Source organism: Mus pahari, chromosome 1, assembly GCF_900095145.1.
Source record: "Mus pahari chromosome 1, PAHARI_EIJ_v1.1, whole genome shotgun sequence".
NCBI classification, from domain to species: Eukaryota; Metazoa; Chordata; class Mammalia; order Rodentia; family Muridae; genus Mus; species Mus pahari.
Window position 1 is genome coordinate 88,212,272 of NC_034590.1, and position 21,077 is coordinate 88,233,348.

The 21,077-nt window shown below is 48.2% G+C and overlaps 1 protein-coding gene across 4 annotated transcripts in view; it reads right to left on the reverse strand.

Annotated features, from left to right (window-relative positions):
- Coq7 (coenzyme Q7, hydroxylase) overlaps positions 1-19,164 on the reverse strand; it is a 25,546-nt gene extending 6,382 nt beyond the window's left edge. The window contains exons 1-7 of one of the 4 annotated variants that reach the window (XM_029545233.1): positions 18,993-19,117; positions 15,282-15,460; positions 13,978-14,092; positions 12,802-12,941; positions 11,287-11,355; positions 10,683-10,761; positions 6,557-8,708 (exon numbers count right to left, since the gene is read on the reverse strand). In XM_029545233.1, coding sequence (XP_029401093.1) covers positions 10,684-10,761; positions 11,287-11,355; positions 12,802-12,941; positions 13,978-14,092; positions 15,282-15,460; positions 18,993-19,065 — 654 coding nt within the window. In that variant the 5' untranslated portion in view covers positions 19,066-19,117 and the 3' untranslated portion in view covers positions 6,557-8,708; position 10,683. Of the gene's footprint in view, positions 1-1,258; positions 1,326-6,556; positions 8,709-10,228; positions 10,248-10,528; positions 10,762-11,286; positions 11,356-12,801; positions 12,942-13,977; positions 14,093-15,281; positions 15,461-18,992 lie in introns of those variants that run through there. The other 3 variants (XM_029545545.1, XM_021209490.1, XM_021209499.1) reach the window with 3 other exon arrangements.
- Between the last annotated feature and the right edge of the window lie 1,913 nt (positions 19,165-21,077).

The window sequence follows — 21,077 nt, forward strand, 5'->3', positions numbered from 1 at the left end:
AGATAGATAGATAGATAGATAGATAGATAGATAGATAGATAGATAGATAGATGATAGATAGATAGATAGATAGATAGATGATAGATAGATAGATGATAGATAGATAGATGATAGATGATAGATAGATGATAGATAGATAGATAGATAGATAGATAGATAGATAGATAGATAGATAGATAGAATGAGAATAGAGAGAAGAGGAAAAGGAAAGGAGAAAGAGAACAGGAGAGAAAAAAAGAGAGTGGATACATGATGGATGAATGATAGATGGATAAACAGATAGACAGACAGGCACACGGCTAGGTGATAGAGAAATAGATAGGTAATGGGCCTCAGGTTGGTGGAGTGGGAGCTATGTGTTGCCCTAGCTCCTTCTGCTTCTTGCCACCAGGTTGTGACCTGCTCAGTGCCCCCTCCCTCCAGGATGGACTGTCAGTGCCCCTCCCTCCAGGATGAAATCAGTGCCTCCTCCCCCCAGGATGGACTGTCAATGCCCCTCCCCCCAGGATGGACTGTCAGTGCCCCTCTCCCCAGGATGAACTATCAGTGCCCCTCCCCCAGGATGGATTGTCAGTGCCCCCTCCCCCCCAGGATGGACTGTCAGTGCCCCTCCCCCCAGGATGAACTATCAGTGCCCCTCCCCCAGGATGGACTGTCAGTGCCCCCTCCCCCCAGGATGGACTGTCAGTGCCCTTCCCCCAGGATGGATTGTCAGTGCCCCCTCCCCCAAGGATGGACTGTCAGTGCTGAAACTATGAGCCAAAATAAGCCTGTCCTCCCTCAGTGTGCATCTGCTGAGTAAGTTGGAAAGAGTGACAAGCAAAGTCATTCACACACAGATCAAGTTGTCCCGGAATAAAGGGACCTCCGGGCTCTTCCATTAGCAGAGCTCTTAATTTCCTGTTAGGCAAAAAGGTCAAATTTCTGTAGCCCTTCTAAATGGCGTGGTGAACTCACATTCAAAAATTATTTTATTTCACAGCCTTTGGACAAGGTGTACCCTTAACTTATTCTTTTAATGTTCACATGGCCTTATTTACACACACACACACACACACACACACACACACACACTGCATCAGCAAGTAAGCATGAGAAACTGAATCTCAACACAATTTTTCATCTTGGGAGGAAGCTATTTTAGAGTTAGGCTCTGAAAATACCAAACAAAAGATTCATCACACACACACACACACACACACACACACACACACACACACACACACGGAAAGTGGGGTTGGGGAGGCAGGCCACTCACCATTGTCCCTGACTGGTGAAGACATATAGCTTGGAATGTGTTTCCAGCTGTTGAAGCACCAAAAGGGCTGGAGAAAAATTGCAAAAACAGGTACCCTCTTATCGGAAACTGAGAAGTCGGACCTTGCCTCTGCCAAGAAAGCGGCCTCAAGGCAGAGGGAATGCGTCCCTGGAGGGCACCTGCAGCAGTCCTGGAATTAACTGTTACTTCTCAATATGGCCTGCACTTCTGAGCTTCCACGTGTGGTTTTCAAAGATATACAGCCCCTAGGCCTGACCTGGGAATCTCTGCTTCAGTAGGCAGAGTAGAGTCTGTAGAGTTCGCCTGTTGATTCTGATATGCTGGCTTAGTTAAAAACAAAACCAAAAACCAAGGATGAAGCACGTGAATATTCTGTGTAGCCCTAGGGAGAGGAATAGACTTTTATAGGTAGATGTGATGGTTAATATTGTCAGTCGTTTCCAGAATCACTGAGGAGACAAGGCTCTGGGCATGCTTACATGGTTGAGGGAGTTTCTAGATTGGGTTAGCCTCTGGGCATGCTTACGAGGGAGCTTTCCTGATTGTGGGTTGGAGTCTTCCTGCACTGAGTAAGGAGGGTGAGCAGCAATGGGCGGCAGTGGGCAGCAGTGAGCAGCAGTGGGCAGCAGTGGGCAGCAGTGGGCAGCAGTGAGCAGCAGTGGGCAGCAGTGGGAGCAGTGAGCAGCAGTGGGCAGCAGTGAGCAGCACTGGGCAGCGGTGGGCAGCAGTGAGCAGCACTGGGCAGTGAGCAGCAGTGAGCAGCAGTGGGCAGCAGTGAGCAGCAGTGAGCAGCAGTGAGCAGCAGTGGGCAGCAGTGAGCAGCAGTGGACAGCAATGAGCAGCAGTGGGCAGCAGTGAGCAGTGGGCAGCAGTGAGCAGCACTGGGCAGTGAGCAGCAGTGGGCAGCGGTGGGCAGCAGTGAGCAGCAGTGAGCAGCAGTGGGCAGCAGTGGGCAGCAATGAGCAGCAGTGGGCAGCAGTGAGCAGCGGTGAGCAGCAGTGGGCAGCGGTGGACAGCGGTGGTCAGCGGTGGACAGCGGTGGGCAGCGGTGATCAGCAGTGGGCAGCAGTGGACAGCAATGGGCAGCAGTGGAAAGCAGTGGGCAGCAGTGAGCAGCAGTGGGCAGCAATGAGCAGCAGTGGGCAGCGGTGGGCAGCGGTGGGCAGCAGTGAGCAGCAGTGGACAGCAGTGGGGAGCAATGAGCAGCAGTGGGCAGCAGTGAGCAGCAGTGGGCAGCGGTGAGCAGCGGTGGGCAGCAGTGGGCAGTGGTGGGCAGCGGTGATCAGCAGTAGGCAGCAGTGGACAGCAGTGGGCAGCAGTGGAAAGCAGTGGGCAGCAGTGAGCAGCAGTTGACACCAGTGGACAGTAGTGGGCAGCAGTGGGCAGCAGTGAGTAGCAGTGGGCAGTAGTGGGCAGCAGCTCTGCTCTTGCCAGCACTAGCAGGTGCAATGGGACCAGTCAGGCTCTTCCAGCTCTCACTGCCAGGCCTGCCCCATCATGATGGACTAAATCAGCAAACTATATGAACCAAAAAGAGTCCTTTCTCCCCTATGTTGCTTATATCTGGGTGTTTTTATCATCACAGCTAAGAAAGTACCTAAGAGAGAAAGCTGCATGAAGAACTGAGAAAAATCTCAAAACAAAACCAAAACAGAAACAAACACAGAAGAAAAAAAAAGGAAAAGAAATCAAAAGTGCTTGGGAAAGGAAAGGTTGAGGTACAGATATGGGGCTAGCAAGCTCAGCCACCCCTGGGCTGGGTTTGGGTGTGGTGATGGACTAGAGGTCTGACCTCCAGCCCAGGGGATCCCCCTTCCGTTCAGACTCTCAGGGGATGGCCCCAGGTGCTCCCCAGCTCAGGGGTCATTCCGACTTGCAGCTACTATGTCCTCCATTTTGAGTCTTTGAGGCCACCTTGTTTGCCTTTGATTCATTTACAGATGTGGCCAAGAACCCACAACTTCAGGTACTAGAAGATCAGGAGAAGGCGAGTACCAAACAGGTCAGGTGCTGGCAAACAGGGGAGACGGGGGGGGGGGGTTTCCAGGTAAGGGATAAGAATGAGGGGAGTTACAGAGGCAAGAATCCCCATTCTTGGAGGGCAGCTGAGCCCATGTAGGTAGGGGACAGAGTTAATGTGAGAGTTGGAGCTGTGCAGGAAGAGCAGGATCTATCAGGTGCTGCCTGGCGCTGGAAGCTGGCACCTCTCGAGGAAACCCTGGACAGGGAGGGACTGACTGGCTGCTCCCTCCCATATTCGCATCTCTCTCCCTTTTCAGAGAAAGCAAATAAATCCATCAGGACAAGGACACTGAAGCTATGTGGGCATTGCCATCGGGAACCCTCCAGCTCACCCTCCCACAGCAATGCTCAGGTGTGACATTGGGGGATGCTCTCCTTTTGCAGAAGAGATCCAAGGGTGGCATTGTCAGGGCCAAGTTATCCACCTTGTGGCAGTTCTCTGCCTCTCCCAGGTGCCTTCACCCAAGAGGACTGAGACTGCCAGCAGGCGGCCACGCTCCCGCCTCGGGCTCCGCTCGGTTTGCGCGCGCCCTCTGGAGGCCACCGGCGTCGTGGGCCTTTCCTCGGAGGTGTCCGGGCGTGGTCCTGTGGGGCTATGAGAAAGGACTCTGGAGCTGCAGACAGCCCTGGGTAGCACTGAAGACCTGCTGTAAAAGGCCGGCTTTATGTGTTTATTCATTGATTTCACTTTCCCTGAGTAGGCTCGGTCTTGCTCCCTTTCCCCAAATCAAGGTTCAAGCTGGATTATACAGGTGTTTGCAAGGTCCTGGGGTGAGGCTCAAAGAGAGTGTGGTCTCCAACAGAGTTAAACTCTTGCACCATAAGGACTGGACAAGTAGTTCCATAGTTCCCGATCTGCAGGAAGGCCCAGAGCTGCAACCAGTAGTCACCAATAAAAATCCCACATTGAGCTACAAGTTCAGGTGGTCTCCTGAAGCAACAGGGCCAGGCAATAGAGAAACAGATTCAGACTGAGCCATTATCTCCACCCAAATCCACACAATCATTCCACCCAAGTCTAGCCAAGTCAACCAAGGAACCTAATGGGAGTACAGGCAATTAACAAGTGGCACACCACAGAGAAATGTCTCTCCAGATGTAACCATTAACCCGGGAAGGTAGGCACTACCAAACAGAAACTACCAAGGAACCTGTGGGGGTCCTGGCAGCCATGCTTGGCCAGGAGGTAGATTCTGACTGGGGTGAGGGAGCAGCCTCAAACTGTATTTGCCACCTGCTCTCTGGCTGGTACCACTACTGTTTAGAGTAGGGAGGGAGGGGGGCATGCAGAGAAACCCAGCTCTGCTGCCTGCGGAAACACAGTGCTTACAGAGTCTGCCCCTTCATCATCCTGGCATCAGCCCTGGGTTCTGTCCAACTTTAAATCGTATTTCCCTGAAAGGTCAGAGTGGTAAGGAAAGGGGAGACAAGGGAATACTGTGGCCATGTGAGGACATGCTGCGATAGACTAATGACGGGAGGGGGAGTCGGAACCTCTCTGGCCTTGTTCTGGGAGCTCTCAGAAGCATCAAGCGCCAGCCCTTCATTTTGAAGGGGAGGCCAAACACACAGCAGCTGGCTGTCAAACCCTTCATGTGGCTGGGTCATCTGGCTCAAGAGTATTGCTATGGGAAGGGCCATAGTACTGACTATGCCACAATCAGAAGACACTCTCAGAAGCTCTGCCCGGCACTGGAGAAGTAGAGACCAGAGGACCCTTGGAGGCATATGGACTGCCAGCCCACTGAATCCATCGGCTCCGGGTTCACTGAGAGACCTGTCTCAAACGATAAGGCAGAGCGTGGCTGAGAAAGACAGCCACCACCAGTGACCTTTTGCCTCTCTCCGAGTACTGACCCCCTCCCACAAACACACAAACCACGCAGCCTATGTTAATTCTCTGGACTGAAACTTGCTTCCAAATACAGCTGGAACTGTATAATTTTATTTTTATTTCTGTGGCATAAAATCTATACTGTTAAGCTGTCAGCAGGTTTAACTATATTCACAAGCTGTACAATGGACACCACCAATTCTAGAACATTCTTATGATACACACACACCCAGCAACCCTTATCTACTGGGAGTTTCTTTCCTCCCATCCCCCACTCTAGCCCCAAGCAACCACCAATTTCTCCTCTGTCTCTGACTGGCCTGTTCTTGACATGTCATACAAATGAGATCGTAAGTGGCCTTTGGATCTGGCTTCTTTCACTGAACATGTGTTTGAAATAGTGGGAAAACATTAATGAAACATTGCCACTTTAGCCAAGTTTTAATAAACAGCTCAGGTTATTCATTCCAGCCTCCCTCTCCAGGACTCTTCTTGTCCTCCTGTACTGAACACCTGTAACCAAACATGCTTTACAGCTCGTTCATGTTACAGCAGGGGCTGATTCTTATTTTTTGATGGCTGAATAATATTCCATTCTCTGTCGAGATCATTCTTCATTCAGTCCCTCCACTGGTGGGCATTTGGGTTGTTAGGAATTATGCTGTCATGGGTATTCATGTACGAAACATATGTAAACACGTTTCCATTTCAGTTGGCTTAGCCATGGGTATGTTAGTTTGGCTACATGACTGAGGAATTGCCAGACTGCTTCCCAAAGCAGCTGGACCACTGACCTTGTGACTATCAGCACCTGAAGGTTGCAGTTCCTCTGCACCATCACTAATGCTTCCTATTCGGTTGCCCTAGCTACTAATGATCATGACCATCCTTTCTTAGCTGATCGTCTGTAACATTGTATCTCCTCTGAAGTAATGGCTATTCAAATCCTTTGCCTGTGTTTCAGTTGAGCGGTTTCTTTTTCTTGAGCTGTGGGTGCTCTTTTGGGTAGAGGGTGCTGGAAACAGGGCATCTCTACACAATCTAGCTTGTCCTGGAACTCGCTCTGTAGACCAGGCTGGCCTTGAATTCAGAGACTCACTTGCTTCTGCCTCCTGAGTGCTAGGATTAAAAGCATGAGCCACCCATGCCTGGTTTCTTTATGTACTATAGAGACGAGTGGCTTATCAGATAAACAATTTGCAAATACCTTTCATCTCTTACATTTTTTTTCTCAGTGCCTTGATTGTTATGGCATAGGATTTTAGTTTTTTTTTTTTAAGATTTATTTGTTTTATTTATTTATTATATGTAAGTACACTGTAGCTGTCTTTAAACACACCAGAAGAGGGCATTAGATCTCATCACGGATGGCTGTGAGCGCCACCATGTGGTTGCTGGGATTTGAACTCAGGACCTTTGGAAGAGCAGTCAGTGCTCTTAACCGCTGAGCCATCTCTCCAGCCCAGGGTTTTAGTTTTGACAGAGTCTAGTAACAGGTTTCATTACTTGATTTGTGATAGGTATCATAGGCTTGCTTTAGGTTATGGTGTTTTATTGCAACGACAGAAAGCAAACAAAGATACATGTAGATTTGTAGTGTATTTTAAATTAACTTTTATATATGCTGTAAGGGTCAAACTCTTCTAGGTTTTGAGAAAGTCTCACTGTGTAGCCCTTGGCTGGCTGCCACTCACCGTGTAGACCAGGTTAGCCTCAAACCCACAGAGATCCATTTACCTCTGCCTCCTGAGTGTTGGGACTGACTAAATGTGTACACCACTGCACCTGACTTCAAACTCACTCTTTTCATAAGATGGAAACCCAATTAAAGCCATTAGCAAAACCACAGGCAAACGGCCTCTGTTGGTCCTTGGTGATATGAGTCCCCACTGAATTTCTGCTAAGAGACACACAATGAGTCTCCAGTGAGCAGTTATTTGAAAGCAAACTTTACTACTACAAGAGTTAGTTCTTCATTCAGTCCCACCTGCTGTTCACTGAGCACCTACTGTGGGAGACTCAAAGATCTAGATCTCTCAGATCGAAATACTCATAAAGGTCACCCAGGGCCAGGCGGGGGGCGGGGCCATTGGGCTTAATTTCCTGAACTTAATTAGATAAGCCCCAGTTAGTGAAGCTGTCTCTTGAAGTGTCTATAAGAGCATGTCAGGACCATCAGGTCAGGAGGGTTAATCCTCTAATGGAGTCGAGACATGACAATACTGAGGATGTGAAAAAGTAGGAGGCGGGGCCTCGATGTAAGAAGTAGCTTGCTGGGGGCGTGTCCTTGGGCTATATCCCCAGTGCCCCCTTCCTGTTTCCCTCTCGGCTTCCTGTTCACCATGGAGAAACGTCCTTTCTCCACCACAGTGCATGACCTGAGTAACCATGAACTGAAAACAACCCCTGAATCTTTACTTCTTCCATTTTTCTTCCAGAGATTTTAGTCACAGAGACAGACACTGGGCAGCTACAGTGGGCTTCTTCAAGGGTGATGCTGGAGTTTGAACTTGAGAGGGGGTGGTGAGGGATTGTGTGGTCACTGTCTCAGAAAGTATTCTAAGCCAACACAGCCACTGTGAAGAACATCAGACAGGCCTGGGTGTGGCATTTGTGAGGAGCGCAAGGAGGCCAGTGGCTGGAGCAGAGTGAGGCAGGGATATGCCCAGGTCAGGCCATCTGGAATCCTTTTCACCACCATGAGGGCTTTGCAAAAAGAGCCGTGGGAGTGAGCCAAGCTGGCTTCCTGCTGCCAGCGTGAAGACGGAGTGTGGGAGGACAAGACTATGAAGGAAGCTTCTGGATTCAGTCGGTCAAGAGAGGGAAGTGTCTGGTTGGGCCCAGATGGAACACGGAAGGTGGTAGACGGGTTTTCATGTATTGATACCACATCCTCGACAGCTAGAGGGAGGTGACAAGAGCTATCAGGGAGGCCACTGTGGAACCAGACTTGGAGAGTCAGGGAGGCAAGGGGTTCAACTTGTGGCATTTGGTGAAAACGCTTCGACGTCCAAATGGAGGCATTGGATAGGCAGCTAGAAAATAGCAGGCCAAGACAAATGCCCTCAGCCAAACAGCCATGGCCTGAGGGTAAGCAGGAGAGTGAGGGTGCGCCTGGAGCTTCAGGTGTTAAGAGATCGGGTGGAAAGGTCGAGCCAGGGGAGCCTTCAGAGCGGTCTTCAGGGCTGCTGTCTTCATAGTTCACCACCTGGAACACGTAGCATGCCACCCACTTCCCTTCCTTTGAATGGGCACCTACTGTGTGCTAGGACAGCTGATCTTTCACAGGAGAGACACAGCAGCAACCTGAGCCCGGCTAGAGGTGTCTGATGGCAGTCCACGCGGAGGAAGCTACAGCCGTCTTTACCCTTTCTTCTCACGCTTAACGGCTTACTATTACTTGGTCACAAAGTTGAAATCACTTTTGTTGTTTTTTTTTTTTTCTTTACTTTCATCTTTATTTATGTATGTATGCTTTGGTCCTAGGTGTGAGGACATTCGACCCCCTGGAGCTGGAGGAATGGATGGTTCTGAGCCTCCCAGTGTGGGTGCAGGAACTGAACCGGGGGTTCTCTGGAAGAGACACAAATGTTCTTAACTGCTGAGCCACCTCTCCAGCCCCTTGTTTTGTTTTCTTGGTAGGGTCTCAGTATGGACCCTACTTTGGCCCTAAATTTGTAATCCACCTGCCTCAGCCTCCCGACTGCTGAATCCACTGAGTGGCAGGGAAGAGGTCACAGCATAGAAACTATCTGGTGGCCACCACCCTGCAAAGCCAGAGCCACTACAACAAGCCCAGCTCACTTCAGGCTCCTCTGATGGGACACTGATTAGCGGGCCTTAGGCTATGGGAACCACTGACCAGTGCAACTAGGTCAAAAGTTTGGTCTGCAAATTTCTTTCTTTTTTTTTTTTTTTTTTTCCTTGCTGTATTGCTCAGATTGACCTCCAACTCCTGCCTCAGCCTCCTGGGGACATTTGAAGGAACATTCTGCTGTGAGAGGGGACCTGGGGATTTTTTGGTTTTTTATTGGCTTTCGTATTCGACAGGGTCTTGCTATGTAGCCGGCTGGCCTGGAACACGGTGTATAGACCAGACTGGCTCATGAAGCTCTCTCTCCCTCTGCTTCCCACGGCTGGGATTACAGGCATGTACCACCACACTCTGCTTGATCTTGGGTTGTTTGTTTGTTTTTTCTTTAAATATATTTTGAAAACTTAAAATAATAAAAAATAGTTCACAGAAATGCTAAATTTTAGTCAGTTTGGCTTATTTGGAGGTAGCAGACCTTGCAGAAATTATAATTCAATTGTAAATAACCCACAGCTCTGTATGTTATTGTTGTTTGCTGGGGCCAGGTGTCATGTTCGCTGTCCTCAAACTTGATGTGTGCTGAGGATAACCCTGGACGCCTGCGGATCCTCTTGCCTCCACCTCCCACGGTGTTAGGATTACAGGCCTGCATCACCACGCCCAACTTAAGTATATTTTTGATTGGGGTAATGCCATCGTGCCTTAGTCTGCAAGGGCTGCTATTAAAATACTGTAGGCTCAGGAGCTCGTGAACAAGAACTTGTTTGCATTTCTGGAGGCTGTGAAGTTCAATATCAGGGTGACAACAGATGATGTGGAACAGACTGTGGGTCTCTCTAGGCCTCATTTTTATAAGGGCATTAATGCCACTCCTGAGGTCTCTGCCCCCTTATCTACCACCTTCCAGCCTCCTCTCCCTTCAGGTGTCTCCTCTGGGGTGAGGGATTTACCACCTCCTACCATCGGCTCTGGGTGAGGATTTTCAGGAGATGCAGTTACCACAGAGCTTTGCCACACCATGCTGAAATCAGCATGCACAGCACTCCCGGGATAGGCTTCCCAGTCTTGCTTAGCCCATCTTACACAGCCTAAGGTTTTAAGTGACTTTGTTTTTGTTTTTGTTTTTTTTTAACCTGCAAACTCAATTTATTTTCCTCATAAAGACTCCTGCAGGTGCTGGAGAGATGGCTCAGGGGTGAGGAGCGAGCACCTGCTGCTCTTGCAGGGGACTTGAGTTTGGTCCCCAGCTCACAACTACCTGCCACTCCGGCTCCAGGGATCCAACACTCTCTTCTGGCCTCCACAGACATCCAAACATATTCGAGTACACGTGCGTGTGTGTGCACACGCGCACGCACAGAGAGAGAGAGAGAGAGAGAGAGAGAGAGAGAGAGAGAGAGAGAGAGAAATAGAAGTAAAATAAATCTTTAAAAAAGGATTCCTGCTAACTGATGAATGGTTTGCTCTTGGTATCTTAAGCCCAAATTAACTATAAGACCAAGGGAAGACCAGCTGCAGGCACTGTAAGGTGAGCAGAGTTAGTTAACTGCCTGCCTCACAGCACAAGAAAACCAAGGAATCCAGTGCCAAAGAGTTTATTGACAAACACAACCCCCTAACACCGCTTCTTGTATTAACAAAACGCACACTGTGATAATTGTACAGTTCCTCCTCCACAAACATCTCTCCTTAAGTTACGACCATCTTTTCTAGAAATGGATCAATAGACATACTTTAAAACCTTTCTGATAAATATATGGCTGCACTGCATCCGGCCTGGATAATCCTCTTCAACAAGGCATATGCAGGAGCCTGTGGAGAACAAAAGGCTGGGATGTAGCTGGGTGGTAGAGTATTGTCTAACATGGACGGCACCCTGAGCTTGGAAAATAAGCAAATGGGCAAGTGGTATGTCCAGTGGTAGAGAGCTTGCCTAGCAAGGTCTGGATTCAATGCCAGCCCCTAAACAGACAGCAATGAAACCCCACAAGGTGCATCTATTTCCAGATGTCAGGCCTGGACTCACTGGTAGGGCAGGGTTTTGGGCTCCTCTGGATAAAACAGGATCTGGGAAATGATTTAATTTGAAACAAAAGCCATTCAAAATTCTAGAAGCATCTATGGCCACTGAACCCCTGGGTTGTTTCTTGGGATAGTAACAGAGTAGGACACAGGAGCCTCACCATGGACCAAGGCTGAGCTTGGGTGCTTTCTGCCAAGTACCTGCTTCCCTGCCTTCTGACCTGTACTTTCAAATGTCTCTTTCTGGGAACAGAAACCTTTGGCTCCTCAACCTTTAAAATGGCCCCGGAGTACCACAGGAAGAGTTGGTCCTACCAGCTCCGCGTCATGGTCCAGGCCTGTGTCGTGGTGTTCAAGCTCCTCATCTCGAAACTGCTTGATGACCTGGAAAAGAAAAGGAATTGCAGACCAAAGTGAGTCAGCAGCCCAGGTCCCCGGCAGCTCATCCTGTTTCCAGGCCAGAGTTTGTGTCCTAGCATACGGCTAGCAAAGGCCTGCATGCTTTTTCTATGAAGGGCTAGAGTTCTTCACGCTGGCACTCCAGTGGGGTGAACAGCCTTGCAAGAGTAAACCATAGCTGTGGCTCTAAGGAGACTTATTTTTGAAAGGAGCGTGGCCACAGGCTAGAGTCGGCCAGTGGCTGACTTCAGGTTTTAAAAGGTGAGAGTTGTTGTCACTACTCTATTGCAGTGAAGAGACACTATGAACAAAGCAACTCTTGTAAAGGAAAGCACTTAACTGGGGGCTCGCCCGCAGTTTCAGAGGTTTGGCTCATCATCAGCATAGCCGGGAGCATGGCAGCACTTGGGTGCTGGTGCAGAAGCTGAGGGCTGCATCCTGACCTGCAGACCAAGAGAGACTGGGCCTGGCATGGGCTTTTGCAAACTAAAACCCCGCCCCTCCCCAAAACAAACTTCCTCCAACAAGGCTAATCCTAAACCTCCTAATCCTTCTCAAATCATGCCACTCCCTGACATCTACGCATTCAAATATGTGAAACTCTGGGGGCCGTGCTTATTCAAGCCATGTACAGTAATGCACACTGACAACCCCAGCCCTTGGAAGGCAGACTCAGGAGAGCCAAGAGTCGAGACAGCCATTGTCTCAAAAGTAAAACAAACAGACTCTAAGTAACTGAACTGCTGTTGGGGAGAGTGCTGGAGAATGGCGACCAGGCAGGAGGACCCTCTGTAACCGACAGTTTAAGACCAGCCAGGGCCAAATAGTTCCTTCTTTCCTATAGAGAATTACCCGAGGAAAATCACTCAACTTGAAGAGTTGATCACCATTTTTTTAAATTTTATTTTTTGGGATTATTAGTTAACTCCAGCATTTCTCCCGTCCCTTTCCTTCCTCCCATATACCCCTCTCTGCTCTCCTTCAAGTTCATGGCCTCTCTTTTCGTTAGTTGCTGTTGCGCGTGTACATATATTTCCTTATACATATTTAAATCTAGCCTGCTCTGTCCCAGAATGCTTTCAGGCTGACCTTCTGGCACTGGACGAACGAACGGTGTGCTCTTCCCTGGAGAAGGCCACCCCTCCCACCTCAGCCTTCCTGCATTGCTCATGGTTTTTTGTGTAGGGGTCAGGCCTTGTGGATTTTTCTCTGTCTAGTTAGCGTGTTAGCTGACGTCATCCTTGTTCACCTCGTGCTGTTGAGTCATGGATGTGCAGAGGCCACACCGACCTGGACTGGGACAGTTCTGAGCTGTATGATCCGTCTGTGTCTCACCTAAAAGAGACACTCCCTTCCCCAACTCCCTGTCTCCTTAGTACCCATCGCCTGTCACCTGCTCTTTCTCCCCTCAAGCAGCACACAGTCAGTCACCTGCAGCAGCTCCTCGTACTTCTCAGGGTCCTCTTCCATCAGCAGGCGGATCTGGTTGTTGTAGTGATTAGCGATAGACTCTTCTACCGCCACAGTGCAGGCCATCGCTCCTTCCTTCCCCAGCAAGGCAGTTCCTGCCCCTGCAACCGTCAAACAAAGTCAAGCCACCGGCTGCTGGTCATCTGTGAGGCATCCGGACACCTGGGTTGGTAAGTCTCAGGGAGGGCTGTGTCGTGTTTCTCAGGGTGTCTAATGGCACCCGATATCCATCCTCTAGATGTCAGCAGTACCTGCTGATCATAACCACTGGACATTTAGCTATTCCCATGAATCCCTTGAAACAGTCACCCCAAGTTGAGAAGCGGCTGGAGCTCATATCAGATGCCAGTCACAAAGCTCTTTTTGAATCGATTTTTATTTTATTTGGTTGTTTAGTTTTGTTTGAGACAAGGTCTCACTATGAAACCCAAGTTAACCTGGAACTTCCTGTGTAGCCAGGGCTGACTTGTAGTCTCCTTCCTCCTGCCTCTGCCACTTTTGAGGCTGCAGGCATGCACCACCACATGGGCTCAATGAGGCTTGACCCTCTGCAGAGAGCTGAGAGCGTTATATGGGTTCTCTGCTGTTCCTCCGTGTGTGTGTGTGTGTGTGTGTGTGTGTGTGTGTGTGTGTGTGTGTGTGTTATGGAACTCGATTTGTAGATCATACTGGCCTCAAACTCAGAGATCCGCCTGCCTCTGTCTCCCAAGTGCTGGGGTTAAAGGTGGGCACCAGCACTCCACATTCAGGCTGCTCTGAGGTCAGGATCCTCAGGACACAGAATCTGGCTGTGGTGGCATGATCCTAGCTTCCCTCAGTGAGTTATTATATCATCTATTTATAAAAGTGATGGCTCTGTGGGGGCAGGGGAGGTATAGGGGACATTCGGGATAGCATTTGAAATGTAAATAAAGAAAATATCTAATAAAATAATGTAAAAAAACTACAAAAAAATAAAAGTGATGGCTCTATCTTAAAGTAATATAAGCAAAGGAAATTCAATCAACTTCATCAACTTCAATTTAACTTTAGGAAAACACAGTAAATTTTAAAAGGTTAGATGAGGCTATGACAAGGGCTCCAGAGGCAGGAACAGCCCATCATATGAGCCCAAGCGGCTGCTGGACAGACACATACCCAGGGCAAAGCCTGCTACGTTCCACAAGGGCATCAGAACTGTAGGTCGGACCCTGAATGCAATCATCAACTCGTTGAACTTTTTCAAATGGTTCTTCTCTTGATCCCACATTTTCTGGGGGAGGAAACATAAAAAGAGGCATCACAGGGACATGGCTCACTGAGCACACAAGAGGTAATAAGGAATTGGTATAATGCTGTCTTCCATCATCTTAAATATCCATGAGATAAAAGCAAAACACAGAAGAATCTCTCAATAAAGAAAAGAGCCTGCAAAGTAAATGAAGAACCGAGGCCTCAGATAGAGCTAAGTGTTCCACCTCCAGACCCACACACACCTCAGTGACCACACCATCAGCTTGCAGAGTGAGCCATCTAAAACTCCAGGTTCTGAGCCACCGGCTCAAGCAACCACAAGAGAAAATAATGAAAAAACTAACAAAAAACAAAGCAAAACAACAACAAAACAAAAAACAAAACAAAAAAAAAACCTGTGTCCTGAAAATTCACAGACTGTTCTCAATAGGAACCAGGACAGCCAATGAGAGGCATTCTCCTGGCATGAGGGACTCTTCGAAGGAGAGATGTGCGGGGCCCCAAGCAGATGTCCACCATCTTGCATGTGGATGACCTCTGGGGACTGGGATCTGCAGGGAAATCTAAAGGGACACAGCTAAGCTGCCATGTGTCATGGTGCCAATGGCTCGACAGGAGCTGGTTTATTCCCCCAGCCAGACCCAGGGAGGTGGGGGTTACCAGGCTAGTGTGCACACAGGGAAATGAAAACCTAGAGGTCATGTGGCCTCTTCAAGGTCACCGAAGTAGGTGAGCTGGAAAGGAAACCTAGATCTTTGGGACTGTTAACCCCTCTCCCTGGCACTCTGTGCTAGGACAAGCCTACAACAACCTCCCGGCACGCGGAGCATCCTTCTAATGGAGGCACTTCCAGCCTTTTCTGCAAGGAAGCATTAACACCACAAATACACCCAATTTCCAGACCGATCTCTTTCTCTCTTACTTTACTCCTCTCTATACTTTCTCTTTCTGACCTGGAACTTCCTATGTAGACCAGGCTGGCCTCAAAGTCCCAGAGATCACCCTATCTCCGGCTCCCAAGTGCTGGGATTACAGGCATGCGCCACCACACCCAGCCATAGTCAGTGCACATCTGTGCTTTTAGACAACACAGCATCTGCTTTGTTCCAAGTGCCTCCCTTTGGAGCACAGAGCCAAAAGTGATGCCTAAGGGCTTCAGATTCAGTGCTAGGGCAACAAACCTGGCTGAGACTCAGGGAAGAACCCACCTGAATGACAGGGCCAACACCGGTCCGACCAAGCACGGCCATTTGCCCTGCATAGATGCGGTTTGCTCCATATTCACCAGCGTGATCCACCCGAATTATTCGATCCACGGCTGCCCAGTTAATATTGTCTAAGGTCATCCCCGAACTGTGACACCTGATGATGAGGCCTCTTCCATATGCTGCAATGAAAAAGCAAGTGTCCGTCTCTCATTATCCACACAGGACACTGACATTCGTGAAAACAGACTGGTTTGTGTGCATGTGCTGACGTGTACATGACAGTCAGAGGACAGCTTGCAGGAATCGGTTCTCACCGCCCCCCCCGCCCCCCCATGTGGAGCCCAGGGATGAAACTCAGGCCCTTGTGCTGGACAGCAGGCACCTTTACCCACTGAGTCATATTGCTGGCCTGTTGCCTTTTTGCCGACAGAATGAAAGACATGTTAGAACAAGCCTGAGGACTGGACACATCTACCAGTATGTGTTCTTTATCACCTGCCTTGCTCAAACCCAAAAGACTTCACCTAAAGACTGAGGCTTCTGGCTTTACTTTAAACGTATGGCGATCTGGAAGGACCGAAATCTGTCCTCACCAGGTAGCTGATGTGACAGCGGTTTCAGGAAAAGGAGGCTCCCCTCCCAAGCTGTATAGCCGAAGCCCCTGGAGTGCACCCAAAGCCATGATGCTCTCCCCAAGTCTCCCTAAGAAGCCACCAGTGTGCTTGTACCCTGAGCTTTTTCAGGATACAAAGCCTGGCACCCCAAGTTGGGACGTCAACGCTCTTTTAATACACCAGTTCCATGGGCAGGTGACTGAGACCCTGCCTGACTGCCTGACAAGGTTTGGCCTCCGACTAAACTCTTCTTCAAAATGTAAACCCTTTTCAGGAAACCAAATGGCAAACACTTCCACTGTACCTCCAAGCTCCAGATTAGAGGATCTTGAATGTTTCCCTTCTCCCAGAAGGGTCCTGTAGTAATGTGCGTTCACCCCATATGAAAACGGAAACCCACGGGCCCTCTGGTTTGTCACTCTAGCTGCACCCTGGGATGGTGTTTAAAGTGCTGCAGGCTCTCTGGTTGCTATGACCACCATGTCTTTGGAAGACACTTCATTTCACCTAAGCAAACTTCATCATCCAGAAAACAGGTGGAAAAGTTCCCATACATCTTTGGCTCTTTCATCAAGAAGGCTTAAGGACTTTGGACACAAGGCCACAGGGCAGGCTTGGAGAATCTGGTGTGTATGCATGCCATAGTTGAGAATGTGAGCTTTGCTACCAAGTAGAATTTTAAATGCTCTATTTATCACGGTGCTGGAGAGCAAGCCTGCCCTGAGCTACCACTGAGCTACATTAACAGTCCTGGGACAAATAGCGCTGTGTGTGCAAAGGAACATGGATTCTGCAGGAGTGAGCCTGGCTTTGGTGTGCTGCACATGGCATGCTCTGCCTCACCCAGCTCACTGACTCTAACTGGACAGAGTCCATGGAGCAGACACGACACCTCAGCTCTCCTGCTGAGTGTAAGACACCAACAATTCCAAATTGTCTTCAGATAGTGGGGCTCTACGGTCTGAGGCCCCTATTTTATGGGACAGCGATGGGACACAATCGGGAACTTGCTGCATTTCTGTGTCCAAGTTCAAAGGCCTGGGCTTCTGGCCAGGTTGTCTCCTTGCAGAAAGCAGGGTCTGGAGACAGACTTGATGAGCCAGTTGTACTTCCCAACACAATCTTGTTTGCTCATGCTCTTACTTTTTAGCAAAGAAAGTTCAAGGCAACCCAGTACTCCTTTTTAAAAAGTATATTAAGGAATAACAAGGGGGCTGGGGAGATGGCTCAGCGGTTAAGAGTACTGACTGCTCTTCCAGAGGTCAATTCAATTCCCAGCAACTACATGATGGCCCACAACCATCTGTAATGTGATCTGATGCCCTCTTTTGGTGTGTCTGAAGACAGCTACAGTGTATTCATATATACAAAATAAATCTTTTTGTAAAAAAAGAATAACAAGGAGCTGAGCAGGTGGGCCAAGTTTATATGGCTGGCTTTTGAGGTGTGATAAACAGGATTCTTTGTAACTGAGAACACACTGGAAAGTTCCCTAAAACCCAACCTCTGCACTCAATGACTGGGAGACGGTAGTGTTTGTCCTTTTATCTAAGAAATCAGTACAGATATTAATTCCAGCATGAGGCGGCAGAGCTCTGTGATTTGAAGGATATCCTGGTGAACAAGCAGGTTCCAGGTCAGCCAGTGTTGGAGCGAGGCCCTGTCTCAAAACCAAATTAAAACTTACCCAGTAGCAAGGCTATTTTTATTTTTTTAAAGGAGACACACATTTAAGTTTATTATTATTATTATTAGGTTATATGAAACAAAGGAAGCTAAGTTACTTCATAAATGAAAACAAGTGATTCTTATCGTTAACCTGTTCACTGGGTTAGCAAGGAACCTTAAAATTCACATCCCTGAGACCTGACTGTCTTGTTACACACTTTAAAATAAAGCTGAATCCCAGAGCTAGAAGCTTTCAAGTGTGCTGTTCCAACCATGGTATCTGGGAGATTTTAAGTGAAATATGAGAAGATTTTAAGTGGGCTTGTGGACACATAAATTACATACTAAGAGGCTCTTAAAAAGTCTCTTCTGAACCATTTATCATCAAGGAAAACATCCCTATAACTGGCATGACTTGAATAATCCAAACACTTGCTAAGTACTCTTCTCTTTCAGAAAGAAAAATAGCCTTGGACTCAAACCATGGTAGGCACACACGACAATATCTAATGAAGCTACATAGCTTGTTCTCATGGTACTGGTGGTGGTGGTGGTGTGTGTGGTTACTCATCCATTTGGGGACAGGCAATTCTGGCTTATTATTTACCAAAAGGATGTAGTTTCGATGAAATTACTTAATAAGCTGTAGTTAAACATAAACACATCCCAAACCTCCAGACAATATTGCCTTCAGGTAAAATAGAAATCTAACGCTTGAAGATTTAGTTACGAGAAAATGACCATGATTTTCTGGGCCAGCTCAGATGATTCTGACCTGAATCCAGACCTACCTCTCTCCATTCCAAGTTCAAAGCTTATATTTTGCAATGCAAACAGTCCCGTGAAAGGCTTGATAAAAACAGACTCCAGGGCTCAAAAGAAGGTTCAGCAGTTAAGAATGTGTACTGCACTTGCAAAGGACTTGAGCTGGGCTCCCAGCACCCATATACAGGGATTCACAAACTGCCTGTTACCCTAGTTGCAGATTCAAACCCCAATTCTGGCCTCTCTAGAATTTAATTATTGTGCGCGCGCGAACACACACACGTTTTTAAAAAAAATCTAAAACATATCAATCCAGTAGATAATGAGAGGGACCGAAAAATCTGCATTTATAACAGATTGATGCTGTCGTCGGAAGGCTACTTTGGTTGAGAAAGTCCCGAGTGGAGACCGGAGGGACACTGCGGAACACTCAAGTTCCACACTTGCACTGACGTCACATCACAGGCTGGTAATCACTTGTTCCCCCGCAGGGCATCCAGCAATTCACCAGTTCCTGTCAATCAACTAGACGTATTGCAAACCCCACCCCCATGTCGCGCGCTTGTGACGTACACACGTCTTCCCCGTGACATCCGTGACCTCCACTGCAAATGGTCACCGGCGAAGAACCCCGCGCCGAACCACGACCCCGAGCGGCCGGTACCTGAGAAGGGCCTCCGGACACCAGTGCGCAGGCGTCCCACGGAAGCAGCCGCTATGGCTCCCGCGGCGCTCATCGCTGGTGACAATGCAGCTATGGTCCAAACGCCCCGCCAATCGTGCTGTCGACTCAGGGTGATGACGCATAGATGCCGCGGACCGAGAGCCAGAGGAAACGCCCCTAAGCCCTGGATTGCACCCGATTGGTTGAAAATAACCGATGCACGCGTACTCTATTGGGTGTGCTCCCTGTCGATCATTGGGACGTCGGGAAGGCGCAGGGTCGGCTCTTAAGATTGATGCAGAGCTGCCCTGGAGAGGCAGTTTAGGTTAGGGCTTCTCTCTGGCTTGGGAAAGGTGACCCGCAGGTCACTGTTGTTTCCTCCACGTTTCGGAGATTATTTTTGTTTCCCGGTATTTCCCGTTCCTTCTCAATTTTTATATTGAGATTTGCTTCATTGTTCTTCATCCGTTACTGGATTATTCATGGCCTAGTGCACATTAGTGATGAAGGTAGCTGTGTGTTGAGGGATTTAGCAACATACATTAAACATTTTAAAGTGCCTATCCATTAATATGACAGCTAGGATCTAGCCAATAGAAATAAATTTTCAAGTCAGATACGTATATAAGGGGGAAAAACATACCTGCAAGGATAAACAGTGTCTATTAGAGGACCACTAGAGACTGTGGCTTTCGGAAAACTGAGTTTGCACCCTGTGTGTGTGTGGGGGGAGGGGTATATATTTGATTCATAGCTACTGTAAAATAATTGAAGCTACTAAGCCATTCTATATAATTATAGTGTTCAAGTGAGTATACTACAGTAACTTAAAATTAAGAGGAGCCCAAGCACAGGGTCTTAGCGGCAGTGAGAGTACTTTAACATCTGTGGAATGCTTGGTCTAAATCTGGCTCTCAAAGCCTTCAAATGTTCAGAACCTTTCTGTGCATTCCACTTGTAGATCTGTCCTAATAAAAGAAGGTTGAGGTGTATGTCCTAGTTATTATTGGAAATTTTTGTAAGTAAAATGTTAAAAACTGGAGCTAGAGAGACAGCTCAGAAGTTGAGAATACTTCCTGCTCTTGCAGAGGACCTGGGTTTGATTCCCAGAAGCCACACCAAGAAGCTAACAACGGCCCGTAACTCCAGCTCCAAGTGATCCAGCACTCTCCTCTGGACTCTCTGCACATGTGACACACAGACAAATACATGTTTTTTAAAAGGTTACCATCAAGAGAATGCTAACAAACTGACTCGTGAGCACAGTTAGCAGCTCCCTGAACTGTAATGATTGGAATGCATTAATAATGACATAATTATGTCACTCAGGCTTGCCTCGAACTGGTGATCCGGCTGCTTCGGCATCTGGAGCTTACAGGTGTGTTAGAACAATGAACTTTGAAAAAACTTTGGATAAAACAATAGAACAAGCCGGGCGTGGTGGCACACGCCTTTAATCCCAGCACTCGGGAGGCAGAAACAGGTGGATTTCTGAGTTCGAGGCCAGCCTGGTCTACAAAGTGAGTTCCAGGACAGCCAGGGCTACTCGGAGAACCCCTGTCTCGAAAAACCAAAAAACAAACAAACAAACAAACAATAGAACATCTAAGTGAAAAAGATGAGACTACTACATATTTCTTCCATTTGTGCTTGCATGCATGCTCTCTCTCTCCTCCCTCTCCCCCATTTCCCCTTCCCTCTCCCCCTCCCCTCACTCTGGTTATGAGACAAGAATCTCACCCTGTATTCAGGAGGTGTCTTTCAACTTGCTGTGTTGTCCAGGCTGGCCTTTGGTGCCTCTGTACTTTATTTTAAAAAACACTTGTGTGCTTTTGAGTGATTTTGATTTTTCTCTGTGGTTGTCAATGTTCTCATATTTTTATATTTTCAAAAGACAACAAAGAATATGTGATTCCCTAATCAAATTCTGAAATATAAAAGCAAGCTTGTCTTAGTTTTGCATTTTAGGTGTAAGGGAACTGTCTCGGAAGGTGAAGGAACCTGTTCACTGTCACACAGCAAGGGGCACATCCCATGTGTCAGCAAGGGGCACATCCCATGGGCCAGCAAGGGGCACATCCCATG